The sequence below is a fragment of the Brachyhypopomus gauderio genome, chromosome 12, assembly GCF_052324685.1.
Source record: "Brachyhypopomus gauderio isolate BG-103 chromosome 12, BGAUD_0.2, whole genome shotgun sequence".
NCBI classification, from domain to species: Eukaryota; Metazoa; Chordata; class Actinopteri; order Gymnotiformes; family Hypopomidae; genus Brachyhypopomus; species Brachyhypopomus gauderio.
Genome location: NC_135222.1, coordinates 8768645 through 8783404, shown reverse-complemented (window position 1 = coordinate 8783404; position 14760 = coordinate 8768645). Strand labels below are relative to the sequence as shown.

General features: G+C 43.2%; 3 protein-coding genes across 3 annotated transcripts; 2 read left to right on the top strand and 1 right to left on the bottom strand.

The window, feature by feature from the left end:
• The first annotated feature begins 34 nt into the window (after positions 1–34).
• Positions 35–6380, top strand: pdcd7 (programmed cell death 7). The gene is made up of 6 exons (XM_077024876.1): positions 35–1133; positions 1576–1714; positions 3432–3662; positions 3931–4018; positions 4127–4954; positions 5646–6380. The coding sequence occupies exons 1-5, from the start codon at positions 132–134 to the stop codon at positions 4245–4247; spliced, it is 1581 nt and encodes a 526-aa protein (XP_076880991.1). The 5' UTR covers positions 35–131; the 3' UTR covers positions 4248–4954; positions 5646–6380.
• A 228-nt stretch (positions 6381–6608) lies between these two features.
• On the top strand, positions 6609–12644 carry ubap1lb (ubiquitin associated protein 1-like b). Its single transcript, XM_077024877.1, has 4 exons — positions 6609–8470; positions 9611–9772; positions 11277–11378; positions 11583–12644. Exons 1-4 carry the CDS (start codon positions 7919–7921, stop codon positions 11715–11717), a joined length of 951 nt encoding a protein of 316 aa, XP_076880992.1. The 5' UTR covers positions 6609–7918; the 3' UTR covers positions 11718–12644.
• Positions 12645–12721: 77 nt separating this feature from the next.
• Positions 12722–14721, bottom strand: kbtbd13a (kelch repeat and BTB domain containing 13a). The gene has a single exon (XM_077024868.1). It carries the CDS (start codon positions 14444–14446, stop codon positions 12992–12994), a length of 1455 nt encoding a protein of 484 aa, XP_076880983.1. The 5' UTR covers positions 14447–14721; the 3' UTR covers positions 12722–12991.
• Between the last annotated feature and the right edge of the window lie 39 nt (positions 14722–14760).

Genomic DNA, 14760 nt, shown 5'->3' with positions numbered 1-14760 from the left:
GATGCCTACGTTAGAGAGGGAAACTATTTAAAGTTGCACCGGAAAAGCTAGCCGTTGCTCCGGATTTATTAGTTCACTCAGTTTGAAAGCAGGGGACGCAGTTCAGTGATACACGTTGGTTTCATTTAGACATGGACCCATCACAGCAGTATTACTATTCGGAGGGGACACCGCCAACCATGGGACAACCACCTCCTATGCCACCTGGTTCTCTTCCGCCGGGAGCCGAGCCGCCTTGGAATGTTTACCAGCATCCTCCGCCGGTTCCGCCCAACAACTGGCCTCCGTTCCAGCCGATGCCGCTGAGTGGACCTCAGTATCGGCCGCAACCGACTTTCGATCCTACTAGACCACCCCCGGGTTATTTTGAAGCGCCGCAACTGATTCACGGATCATCAGCTTCTCAAATACCTTTCCAAGCAGAACATGAACACCAGAGCGGGTCTTGGTCGTGTCCAGCCGGCGGCGAGTATCGGACCGGTATTGACAGCTATTCCAGAGGACCGTTTGCTGCGTTTCAACCGAATAGCAACTCGGACAGCTTGGGTCAGAATTTCATTGCAGACTACAGAGCACCCAGCGGTTTTGCAAGGCAGCCGTCAGAAGGACCTTGGTCGATGAATTACCAGAACAACAAAGAAAACAGCCAAAAAACGTCAGTGATCTCAGATGAAGATGCAAGACAGAGGATGCAAGACGAGCAGTGGATTAAAAGTTTCGTGCTCAAAAGAGGAAAACCTGCTGCAGAGACGCGCAGTGCGTCCAGGCAGTCTGTGTCTGAGTTTAAAGAGAAGTTGTATGGTACTGTAAAAATGGTGTCCGAACTCTCCGAAGTCTGTCGGACGTTAAAAAACAACCTGGAAAACGAAAGTGCATGGACCGACTCGTACTCGAGGGCAATGGAGTTGAAAACCGGCTTGCAGGACAGACTGGCGGCTCTTCAAGATCCCGAGTGCTTCAGCGGCATTAAGAAAAAACTGGCACTGCTGAAAAAGAAACGGGCGAGAATGCGCAGAAAGAAGGTGGAGAGGATGGAGGAGAGCCAGGAGCGAGAGGCCAGAGCAGCGGAGAGAGAGGCGGCCATTGACAAGTACCAGTCTAAGCAGATACTGGAACTGGAGGAGAAGAATAGGGTGAGATGGTTGCGCCTTGTTTCCTTATTTCACACAGCAGAGGGCACCCTTCCTTTAAACAACGAATCAGGCAGATCAGACTCATGCACCTTTGTAAGATGTCAGTGGAGACCAGAGTTCTGTAAGTGGTGTCTTCATTGCTCATTTGTGACATTCTAGAGGCCAAACCTCAGTTCAAAACAACTGCAAAACTGACCTTGTCTGCCAGTTGACCGGCTTCATTCAGGCATAGTCATTAATGCAGCATTCGGTCAAGTTGTGAAAATGCGGTCTGTTTTTATCTTTTTCATTACAATATTTTTTGACCTACATCTGAAGTCTTAGGTGCATATTATTTTATGCGCATTCTGTAAATTTGAGAAGGGATTACAGCCTCCTGAGGTGAGTGAGCTGACATGAGTGGTGGGTCAGGTGTGCTTGTGTTTCGTGTCCCCTCATGCAGGAGCGGGAGCTGAAGCTGGCGGCTGACGCGGTTCTCTCGGAGGTGAGGAAGAAACAGGCCGATGCGAAGAGAATGCTGGACATCCTCAGGGCCTTGGAGAAGCTGAGGAAACTCCGAAAAGAGGCTGCAGCCAGGAAGGGTAAACAGCAGCCTGTGTGTTTATCGAGACCCCCACTGACCCAGCCAACACAGACAGGAGTGCTCTGATGCACAGGCTTGGTGCTGGAAGTGAGAAGGCTTATGGAGTTAGTTATGGTCAGCTTGATGTTTAAATTAGCCATGAACTGTGCTGAAGAGATGTAAGGACTGAATAAGCATTTGCTGTATTATATTTTAAGGTTCCAACTGGTAGGCCAGTTTTGCTGTTGCAAGATTTGCACTTCTAACTCTTTGGTCAATAGCCAGAATGAGGATAAAATGATATTAAAATGTCCAGTGTGTATTCATTAATACATTACTCACAAAAAAGTTAGGGATATTTGGCTTTTGGGTGAAATTTATGGAAACCGTGAAAATAAATCACACTATAGTGATATATCATGAAAGTAGAGCATTTAGAATCTGAGAATGCAATGGTGAATTTATTGAAACAAAAGCAACTATGGTGGGTATACAACAAAAATGTGCTATTGAGCATCAAGTACAGCTTGACAACAATGTCTCATGCTGTTCCTAAGTCAACATTATTGCCTGCTGAGGTCTGGTACCCCACTCTTCTTGAAGGGCAGCCATCAGGTCATTGTGGATCTGTGGGACAGAGTTATGAGCCTCTACAGGTTTTCTATTGAATTCAGGGCTGGAGAAAGTGCAGGCTGCTCTATTTGAGGTACCCCAGTGGACAGCAGCTGTTCCCCAATAATGTGACCTTGATGAGGTGGAGCATTGTCATCCATGAAGATGTAATTAGGCCTCTGTTGTTCATGCAGAGGCTCAATGACTGGACTAATGTTATTCAAGTAGCATGGGTTTGTCACTGTACAATTCACAAAGTGTAGGGCAGTTTTTAATGACTAGACACACCTGCACACACACCTGTAACCACCACCACCAGAAACTTGTCTGGGGATTGTAGTGGCTGACGCAATATCCCTCTTCTTGACATCTCCCCACAACATTGGTGGCCACCATTTCTGCTCATTGTGAATCGACTTCCAACAGTGAACAGCACTGAGGCCCACTGATCCCTCATCCAACGTAAATGCTCTCTGGCCCAGTCAAGACGATGACGCCTGTACCTGGTGGTGTGGTTAGGTACACTTGTAAGTCTAGCACACAGACCACTCTGATGTAAATGGGTTTGAAAGGTCTGACATGACACTTGGGTGCCTCTCACCTCCCTGAATGCCTGGTGTTGTGTGGCATTCAAAGGGTCCGCAGGGCACTGTTCACAATGAAGCAGTAATCACTGTAGGATGTGGCCAAAGGACGTCCACATCTATGCCTTTCTGTGACTCTTCAAGTCTCTGCATCTGTGTTGCAACCTGCTGATGACACTCTGTGACACACTAAGCTAAGTGGCCACTTCTGTCTGAGAACATGCTGTTTGAAGGCTCATAATAGTGAGGTACTGAAGCATTGAACAGTTGGACATGTACATTCAAAAGTTTAGAGAAGGTCACATTTTCACCAAAACAGAGTGCATTTTAGGTTCATCCTGAAATTTTGCCTGAAAGCCAAATATCCCTAACAAGTGTAAGTCACTGAATAACAGTGCCTGAAAAATGTTGTAAATGTTTATGCATTGATTTGTTTATCCCCTTTATTAATTAACTCTGCTTATTCTGTTCAGATCCTGTCTTCAACTGTATTAAGAAGATCTTTACCAGTCGATTTCGTTGCTGTCTTTTCCACTGCAGGCATGTTCCCGGAGAAGGAGTGTGACGACGTGTTTGAGCGGCACGTGGCCCGGCTGAGGGACCTGATCCGGAAGCGCACGGCTGTGTATGGGGCCGAGGAGAAGGCCCTGCGTGTCATGCTGGAGGGCGAGCAGGAGGAAGAGCGGCGCCGGGATCGTGAAAAGCGTCTGAAGAAAGAGAAGGATCGCTTCCTGCAGAGGAAACGGGAGATAGACGCCATGCTCTTCGGAGGTAGTGAGCTGCTTTGCGTCATCCCGGCATCTGGCAACAGGAGCTTGGGTAGACTGTGTTTCACGTATGCCCGAGGCCAATCTCCTGGGTCTGAACTTTTGAATGGTGCTTATAACCACCAGGGTGTGGTTAGTGATATTTTGGCTTTCTGTATTGAGGGAAAAAGTTGGGTTCAAGGTGTGGCTTTGGGTTTACTGGGGCAGTGTGGTTGTTTGTGCTTGTTTGTATGTGTGTGGAGAACATGGTTCTTGTTTGCTCTTCCCATCAGCTGAATTGCCTCCAGATCACCCACTTCAACCTTTCTATGAGTACTACACACAAGCGGAGCACTCTCTACCGTCCCTTATTCAGATAAGGTGAAGAACCTGTGGCTCTAACATTTTTATGGCAAACATTTCTCCTGTGCCTATGTACAAGAATGGACGTGAAATCTGAAATGTCATACTTTCCATCTCCATTCACAGGAGAGAGTGGGATCAGTTCCTGGTTCCTGAAGGTCACCCTGACGGCACATCAATTCCACAGGGCTGGGTTCTTCCGGACCCTCCAGCAGATGACGTCTGGGCCACTGCTTTGGAGAAGTGACCCACTTTAGCCAGTTGGTTCTGAGAGGCTGATTCACTGCTAAATTCTACAGCCACATACTGCAAAGAGCATGCTAATAAAAAAAAGTGAGCTGGAGTTGGCTGTTATACCAATTGCACCAGACTCTACCGACAGATAAATTGTACAGTAATAAATTATTTTTATACCATGTTGATTGGAGTGTGAAATAAAGGACTTAAGGACTTGTGCTGAACAATAATGTCTGTTAATATTTGGTCAATACTTTTATAAGGTTTCTTACAAAAGCTAAGTTGAGGGCTGATCAGGCCAAAAGGTTCAAAGCTGATCTATAGGGAACCACAGTGATTGTACACTTAGCTGGACAGCCACACAGTGGTTTTCTCGGAACTGTTTACAGTGACATTTTTGGCTGTGCTGTCTGTTTACATGCGGCCACTAAGAGTGTGTAATTCTTTAAATATAAATGTGTTAGTTTTGTATATTGCTCAAATGAACATGACTGTGTCATAGTTTAGTGTTAAAGGCCAATACAGTTATTTTAAATGTGATAATTTAAAGGTCTGTTTATATAAGGTCTTAAGGTGTTAATGTAGACGGCTGACGATGTGATGTCGTCAGTGGATTAGTGGAGCAATACCTGCTTGTCCTAATTCCCACACAGCAAAAGTAACCACACACTGCACGGTCCTGAGACCACACACGCTCAGAAACACAGAAGAACAATGGTAGGTGATGCACGTTTTACTGACTGTTTTGTACAATATTTCCGAGTAATGGTTTTAACTTATTTTGTATCCACATACATCTTCAAGGCTTGTGTTTTCTCATTAAATTATGAGTGATGTTGACTTTCAAAGAGCACACTGATTGTGTGATCTTGGACACTTTTTTTTTTATGCAAGTCTTGGTGTAAGCATAGATCGGTTTTAGTCTGAGATGACATTCCAGCATACCACCAGGAGCTTTGACAAGTCGCGTCTATGAATGTAGTAAACCATGTGTTTCTGCTGTCTACAGTGCATATTAAAATGGCTGTATAGTGGCCTCCAGTTTGGTACCTAATTTCATATAATAGTGTTTATACGATGATGACGTACTTAATGTAGATAAAAAATGTTAAGACTTTGGGAATAAATATTTGAGTCTGATTTTAAACATTTACAAACAATTTACAATCCCAGTTGGACATGAGTGTCAGAAATGTCTGTTAACGCTAGACTCCGGTATAGCTTCCAGCTTCAGCTTAGCTCTTTGTAGTTTAAATAGCCTTGTAATGGTCTGGTTGTACACTGAAAGCTTCACCTCATCCTGAGTTATATTCCAAACAATGACATTTCTTAGAACAGTATGTCACTAGCCTTGGAATTTAGATCACATTGCATCAATATAATTTAGATGTAAAAACCTCCATTATAGGTGAGGAGCAACACACCACCAGACATCGTGAAGGTCCCACTGTTCCAACCTTCTCAACAAGGAAAATTACTTAAGAGCTTACTGAGAATCTGGCAACCCCGACTTGGTATTAAGAGTCTAGAACCATCTGCTTTGGGGGCTTTTTGAGGCAGTGTAGCAGGCAACCTGAACTGAGTGGATGTCCTGGCACATTTCCATGGGCTTTGTGGTCTGCTGGCTGTTGGCACACTGCCGTCTGTTCCACTAGGTCAACCTTTCAGAGGTTATTGGCCTAATCACTCTCAACGCAGATTCTGCATTGAATACTGGTCTCTGAATTGCCTCCTCAGTCCAGATCTCTTATGAGAGAGCGAAACTGATTGTACATATGGAAGAAAGGGCACTGACTCCCAGTTCCTCTGTAACACACACTATAGGTAGTGGATGTCCACTGGGTGGTTGCGATACAGCTGGTGTGATCTGTAGTCTCCAATTATTTATTGCTATGCACCACAGTGTATCAAATTACACAAAAATGAAATTAGGAAATTAGTAAAAAAAATATTAAGGGGTTTCATTAGGAAATTAAACAAATAAGCGTTCTCTGGGAAACTATGCTCCACATGCTGGGGCTTTTCATCTGGAATATATGAATATATTTCTCACTGTTTAGGAGTTCCAGTTCAGTCCAGGTTTCACTGCCAGACCTATCTCTGTATGGGCTGTAGATTGTTAATCTTCCAGGGAGAAAATGGCTTACTTGGATGACGTGCCCTTGAAACTTCCACTGGATTTCCTAGAAGAGGTCAAAGAAGAGATGGAACTTCTCACTCCAGAGATCACCGTACCAGACTACCTTAAGATCCTGCAGGACACAGAGGTTGGAGAACTCACAACACTCTGTCAAGACTCTTGGTTGTGCAACTCATTACTCCCTAATTGAGTGTATTAGATTTGCCCTGACAGACTGATATCAGGTATTTTTGCTCTGGCATACTTTCAGCATCTTGAAGGTATTTGTGCGCAGTACAATGACGTTTGGAAGTTACATTGGGAAGAGAGTTAACTAAAATCTTCTACAATTAATTAGGTTGTCACTCATTGAAATGATGATTACTACAATGAAGTTGTTCTTGGAATGTTTTCTGAAGTTTTGAGATACGTCACCTCAACATCCAAAGTAGCTCTGACCTTAGTGTGGGCTCGGTGTAATTGAATTAGAACATCTGCTGGCCCTGACAGCTTGCTCCGCTAATGTAATTATCACTAAGAACATAAGCAGCATTAAATGAGAACAGATAGATCACTCATCTGTATAAGGGTATCTCTATCTCCGTCATCCTTCATATGCAATTAGCAATTACTCTTCCAGCGTTTTGTGATCTCTGCTCTACTCAGGTGCAGTGAACGGGATGTTTTTCTTCTAACATGTTTACCTTTGACATGGTTGCCAAGGTGCTGTTATTATGCGGTTGTTGAAAAGTAATTACTCAAAACATTACGTTTAATATCAGAACACGAGACATTCTTCATAAAATGTCTGTTGGCTGATGACTATTGTTGACACTAGGTAGTACTGTGGGTCTGTTAACTTGGTGTCGGTGGCACTTAAGTTCATAGGATTATGTTATTTTGAGTAAGGGCTTTTAAAGGAAAGAAGGCATTGCTGTTCATTTGAGTGTAGAGCTAGTGGCAGTGATTGTTATCTGATCAGAAATGAGCTCATGAGGTCCTTTTATGGGAATGAACTGCACTGCACTGCCTTCAGTTCATTCTTATTTCCTTTTGTCCATCCAGAACCAACATTTCTACCTGCTTTTATTAAAGTGGAATGAATGAGACTTGTTTGAATAACATTTGGGCCCGTGGTTGCTCCATACCTGAGCGTGAAGTGAAGTTCTTTGATCTATTACAGTGATGAAAACAAGGCAGCATTTGCAGTTGTTGGCATGTTGACAGAGAATTCATACAGGAAGCAAAGATGTTTCATAGAACACCCCATTCATCATTTGAAACACTGGATTCTCAGCAAATTATCTTAGGTGCTTTGCTCCACTCAAATGCTAGCTGTGTATTACATGCCTAAAACCCAAGATATCTAAAGGAAATATTTCTTAGAGCATTAAACTAGACACTTTAAATGAACCAGTTTTAATGTGAAAACCAGGTTAATCAGTTTGTGTGTAATGAAGTCAGTCTTGATGATCTCTCTGAGATATATAAAGGCCAATGCTAGAAGCAGTCTTTGTCTCTTCATTTGACAGTACGTATTTGGCCTGGAGAACAGGGTTCTCATGAGCCTGCAGGGTGATCACCCCAGTGGGCTTTGCACACTCCATTCACACGCACACCCAGCAATGGCAGCAACCTGCCCTCCATATTGGATGATGTTTAGCAGTCCCCAGGAGAGCAGGGCAGCTAGCGGCCGGAGCAGCCAGTCCTGGGAGTCCATCCCCCGGCCACGCAGCCGGAGTCTGAACGAGGCACTCTGCCACGCCACGACCGACCCCACGAAGTCCGCCGTGTCCAACAGCTATTCTGATGATGAGGAAACGTCTCCCAAAGAAAAACAAGGCCCAGGATGGAGAAGCTTGGGATTAACAATACATGGCATGGGCACAAAAGATCTGTGTTCTCGATGCTCTTCAAAATTCCTCACCATGCCCTGCGACCTCTCACCTTGTGGTTTACCCTCTCATCGGTGGACGAATACTCGGCAGACCTCGCTCCCATGTAACTTTCCAAACATCCTCGGTTCAGATGATGATAGGGGCTCATCCCATAAGTGCCCAGTGAGCCTGGTTGAACACCCCTGCACCTTCAGATGTACCACACCCACTGCAGAGGTAAGAAAAGAGATTCTAAATTATCTGCATTTTTAAAAATGATCTTCTTTATATAATAGCAAATCAGTCTGCCATTATTGTTGACATTATGGCATATTGATTTTTTTATGAAGTTTGTCCAGATCAGTAATGAAAACAGTTAATACCGATTCACTTGTACACTGTCAAGCCAAGATTTGAATAACAATTAAGTGTGAACAGTGACACTATAGGTGGTTTTAATCAGAGGCAAAAAGTTACATCATTCTAGGAGAAAAAAAGTCAGCAATTGTTCTAAAGCTATTTAAATGTATTTATTCTATTTATATATACAGTATACACGTAGGTCTTTAGTGGTTAATAGTATCCGTGGCATTTCAGCCGACTGCAAAATTCTTTGAGGAACCAGATGTATTAATTCAGTTGACATCTCCCACAATCTTTACTTCTTTATCAGTCCACATTTCTCAAATGTCACTAAAGATGAAGGTGCTAACAATAGCCTGGCTTTCCTGGAGTCCTCCCAAGCTGCTGTGAGTTTGTTTGGGTTAGCACACGGAATGGTTTGGTAAATGTCTTTCTCAGCAATGCTGCGTTTCAAGGTCAATAGTGAGGCCCCAGCCTAAACTAACACTCTCAACTGGCCATGTCCATTATACCACATCCATGTTATGTCCCACACACAAAGCACAGTGTGTCTCACACCAGCAATCTTTTTTTCTTTGACATAAAAAAATAATGCGGTAGCCATGTTATCAATGACAAACATCTGCACCATGTGCTCCTCAGAAGTAAACATAGAAAATAAAAGTCCCCTAGTAACACTAGTCCATGTCCAAAGACATTTAGATTCTCTCAGATTTGATGTACTTGTCATATCTGCACATATAACTCCAAATGATAGGTCAAATGGCCACAAGATCTCACATGATTAGTGTTGTTTGGCATGCGATTATGCAAACTGATCCTGCTCGTTCTCATTCAAGTTTTAGCCATTTTGACAATTTTTTCAAAAACCTCTGGGCAGTACTGCACTGTTTCCTCTCCTCTACTCTCTGGGGGAAAATGATGTCCGCAGACAAAGTTGTTGTTGCAGTCCCCTCCCCTCCGGTCCCCATCCCCACCCCCCAGTCACCAGGCCTGCCTCTCGCGCCCTTGCAGGCCGTTGGTTCCCACGCCATACCCCGGGACTCCTCTGTGGAGCTGCTCTCCGCTCTCAGCTCCGAAGAACAGCGGCTGCTGGACGCTGTGACAGAGCAGGGCTACCCGATACGCACTGCCATCGTTGCCCTGCAAAAGACCCGTCAGGGGAGCCCAGAGGAGGTCAGTGTGGGGAGTGGCCAGTGCCCGGTACAGTGATGCTTCTGAATGGAGGCTTCAGTCAGGAGCCTGTTTTGGGTCTTTAAAACATAGACAGAGGGAGATCATGATTGGAGAATTACCCACTGTGTCAATTGCAGACATTGGATTTGCAGAAATAAATCTTTCTTGGTCCATCTGAGAGTTTACCATAATGTGAAGCAATTTTGTGCACTCTTTATAGGCTTGTCATTACCCAGAATGCCTCTGTGAACTTTTTTCCCAGTATGCATTGTGCTTTCCCACCAGTCCCACTGTGCTCTTTACGTCTTTGAAAAGAATAGTTAAGCAACAGTAAAATAAAACAATTGCTCATTTCAAATATGTGAAACATTTAAATTGTTAAAGCCTTTAGAAATAATTGGCCCAAGTCTTACATACAGCTTTGACAGAGGCTCATTACCTTGTGACCTTTTGACCTTTACTTGCTACCAGTGCAGGCTTCAAACACTGCACAGGGAGTGTCTGATCAATAAATCCTCACTATAATACATCATATATAATGTGTCATTGAATACATTTATAATACGTAATGTAATGCATTTTTCTACAGTGAGGGCACAAGTTATGTAATGTTAGGCACTGCTGCCAGATTTTGTATGTACCATTCTCTGCACTGTGCATTTCAATGAGGTTCCACTGTAAGGACAAAACATCTGGTTCTAGCTAATTTAATCTAATCATGATGAGAGGGAAAAAAATAACCCAGTAAAAATAGACACCACATCCCCATGAAGTTTCCACAACCTGCTTTTTATTAACTGGTTCTCAGCATCACACGGCTTGTCTCTAGAGATAGGGTGAGTCATGGGCAAAACACTTGTTGTAGTAAAAATCTCTATATATGATACTGTACAATATATTCTGTTTATTTGAAGTCATTGAAATGCCATGGAAGCAGGCAGGAAGGTTACAACAATATTTCTCTGGCTTAGGAAAACATAAGAGAAGAGAAGAACATACTGAAAGCAATTAGAAGACTGACTGCCAGTATGGAAATACTCACTCTGACAATTTAAGAGATGCAGAATTGACCAGAATTAAGTAGAACAAACTGTTGAATCTTAAACTTTCATTGCCCTTGACTCTGTGATCGTATATGTCAGAACCAAATGAAATGCCCAGATCACTTAAGTTGGTCTATGACATTTTTCCCCCCTGGCCCGCTGGCCTGCTGACTTCAGAGCCCATCGAATTCAAGGAAATTGGGATTTCTGTTGGCCCAGCCAGTGATCCAGAGCCGTATCAACAGCTTGAATCGTTTTGGTGATTAATCAAACCATCTGTATTTATGTATGTGATGAAACGTTTCTGGACAGAATGGTCATCAACAAAGTCACCTGTTTACAGGCTCAGGCTTTTTAGGCATTAAAGTGCTGCATGAAGGTTCAGATTAGCTCTGCTGGACAATGTTCCCATGTAGTTGTCAATGGTGTAAACACCCATACATATCAATGTTCTCCTGCAGATCCTGAGCTACCTGGTAGCATGCGAGCGACTGTGTGAAGAAGGCTATGATAAAGCTCAAGTGGAAGAGGCTCTGGAGATATTTCATAACTGTGAGGCAAAGGTAACAGACAGTCTAGTATCATTGTTGAAAACCATGCTACCTCAATTATTTTGTTATGATATTTTCTCTTTGTTTCACTGTTGCATGCATTGTTTCATTCATTCATTGTTTTCCACTAACGTTGCCATTAAGTGTTGTTGAATCCTCTTCATTTCTGTGTCAGTTGGTAGTGTTAAGATAATGCGTTGTTTGTCTTTGTTCTAGGCTGCAGAGTTTCTCTGCCTCCTCACGCAGTTTCGTGAGATGGGTTTCCAGGAGAACGCAATCAAGGAGGTGCTGCTCGTGCACGAAAACCACCGCGAGCGTGCTTTGGAGGATCTTATGATGCACGTCATCTGACCACATGAACCTAGCTGTACACAGGGCTATGAATGATGAACTCTGGCTTTGATGGGCCAGCTTCCCATGAAAAGATGAATGCAACTCATACAATGTACATATCTAAAAGCCAGCGTCATTGTAGATTAATTTTGCCAATTTGTGCAACTGACATGATTTTTCATACAGTTGACATGTTGTTCCACTATCAGTCTATATTTTAGGCATTAATTTTCCCTTCTTTGTTCTTCAAATTATGTATGTATTTATGCAAAATGCTATGTTTATTTATTACATGCTGTAGAACTAATAGAGGGTTTTACTGCATCTTATATATTATACTATACTTAACCTCCATTTTCAAACTTTAAATGGACTCTTCTAGGTCATTATAAAATGACCTCAAATAACCCTTCCAATCACTCACCTCATAAGATGTGAAATCATTCAATACTGGACTCTTAGCCAAAAATACTCAGATGATAATGGAAGAGAAAATCTAAACAGTGATCACCCTGTTCTACCAGAGCAGATTTGCTTTAGAGATCTGCTGTCGCGGAGTTCAATAGCCCTCATTTCTCAAGTTCTTTGCGCTGTTTTCCAAACCTTTATATGGCTTTGATCTTACAGAATGTTTAAATAAGTAGTTTCAGTGAAAGCAGTCTTGGAAAACATTCTGCTGACAGACTATCAGTATGTGATGGTTAAACAGAAAATGTTTCACTTGTGGTTTGATTAGTTATATCTTTATATTTACAGTGTAACTGCTGAAGTCTCTTCAGCAGTTACAAAGCAAGAAGGAATGTCAATGTGTTATTTGGAGATTGTCTATAATTTGACTAGAAGTCATTTGCTTTCACAATCATTTGTTTTTCTTCTGTAGATACATGTGGGAGTTATGCTCTTGTTATTTTAATGAATCCGTTAAAATATGTCCTCTAATTGCTTCTAAAGGCAGATAGTAAATGTTCTCTTCACAAAATACATTTTAATCATTCTTTATTTGGATGAAAAATAGGGAAAAATATAAATACATTTGAGGTGTGCTGGAAATGTTACAGTCTGACACATGGGACAGTTGAAGGTAGATTGGAAAGGTTGTGTGTGGATTTTTTCCTTTTTCACAATCCTAATTTAGTTTTAGGCATTTCATATAGATATTGTAGGAAAAGTGAAGAAGTGTTCTATTTCCACAAACAGCCAATAACAATCAACCAATCATGCTATAGCCAATAATAGCATTCTACAGAAGAGCTTGTAGGAGGTCAGAGGTCACTTCAGAACCTTGACCTTTATTAAAAATCTGGCTTTCCCAGAGGCTCTTTGCTTTTCTTGGGCAATCTCAGGAGGAAAGCCCACTTGGAGCCAATTCTCGGAAATCCTGTCATCTCTTTTTTCATCTTCCATTTGTCGTCCTCAATGGAATACTCAACTGTCGCTCTGCGATTCACAGTGAATACCGAGTCGCCTCTCACCACTGCCGTGAACAAAGCTCCTTTGCTGTTTTCATACTGACCTAACATTGCTGTCCACTGACCTGTGGTCAGATTATAACAGTCCATCATGCATCTTAAAAAGTCATCACTTGGGCCATTCCTCATCACATACAAATTGTCCCTGTGGCCCACCATGCAATGCCCATAACTTTGATGCCTTATGAGTGTAGTGACTTGAATCCACTCATCCCTCTCTGGTAGATATTCATAGATCTCTGTGGCATCTTTAGGTTTCCAGAGACAGATGAAGATCCTCTCCATGCATTTGGTGCATGCTACTGCAGAAAGGGGTTTTGGGAGACTGGCAACAAAACTCCATGTATCTGTGGCGACGTTGTACTTTTCCACAGATGACATGGTGGTTCTTTCATACTCTCCACCCAGTGCATAGATAGATCCTTCGAGTCCCACCAGGGTGCAGTTGTAACGAGGCTGCTGTGGGTTAGAAAATGTGCTCCAGGTATCAGAGGTCGCATCGTAGCAGTAACCAGAGTCTACAATTTTATTGTTAATGTCGTACACTCCACCAACAATGTAGATCTTATTATTCAGGGCTGTAATTCCAGCCATGGTTGTGCTAGCATTAAGTGGTAAGTGAGTGAGGACTCTCCAGTCTTTTTCGTCCTCATCAAAATAACACACTGTTCTCATGAAGTCCTGGAGCAACTCAATGGTTGGAGAGTGGGTACCAACAATAACATACGTACTAGGAATGAGTGCCTCAACATAATCAATCAGATCCTTTGACAAGCACCTCATGTCCTCTTTTAGGTCTTGGTACATGTCACAAATGAACAAAGCGGAGCTTTTATAAAGTTCCCATAAGCCGTAAGTGGCTGCTGAGTGGTACATGAGGAGGCAGTTGTCGGAGTTGATGATGTTTGTGAGATGTTTGACGAGAGGCTTCACCTGAAGAAAGGCAGCACACTCCGCTGCTTTGACGATTTCATGGTCATCAAGGATGGGTCTCTCGCCATGTATCACCCGGAGTGCCACCAGGAACCCGCAAGCACTCACAACTTGAAGGCAGATCTCTTCCTGCTGGCATTCCCTCATTCCTGACTGGAAAAGTGCCTGGAAGTATTCGCAGTTGTCTGCCAGGAGCGCTTTGTCCACTTCGAAAATGCTCCCGTCCACCCTGACTCTTACGGCTGTTCCCGCCATGGCGCGAGGCTGTTCGGTCTGCTTCGTAGCCTCGCTGCCTGAGCCAGCACAGCTGCTGGGCTCCATCAAGTCGCTATCGGTGACTTTCATCTAAACTTTGGAGGGTACAAAACGGATCTGCTGTACAAAACACAAAATCTTCGGTGTTCTGGGTTGCTTGGCAGCGAGCAACTGACAAACGCACCAACCAAGTATCTACTGTTTGTGTTTCCCTTAACAGCGACGGGAATAGAGATGGCTATACATAGAAGAGAAACGTTTGGCCTCAGGGAGAGCTAAAATAAGGTGTGTAGAAAGCAGAGGCACGGCGCTAGGACATTACTGTGCTGCCTCTACGCTTGTGACTTTCTGCCTTATGCTCTTGGTAGACATGCAGAGAATGTAAATCTGATACATTGTATGTC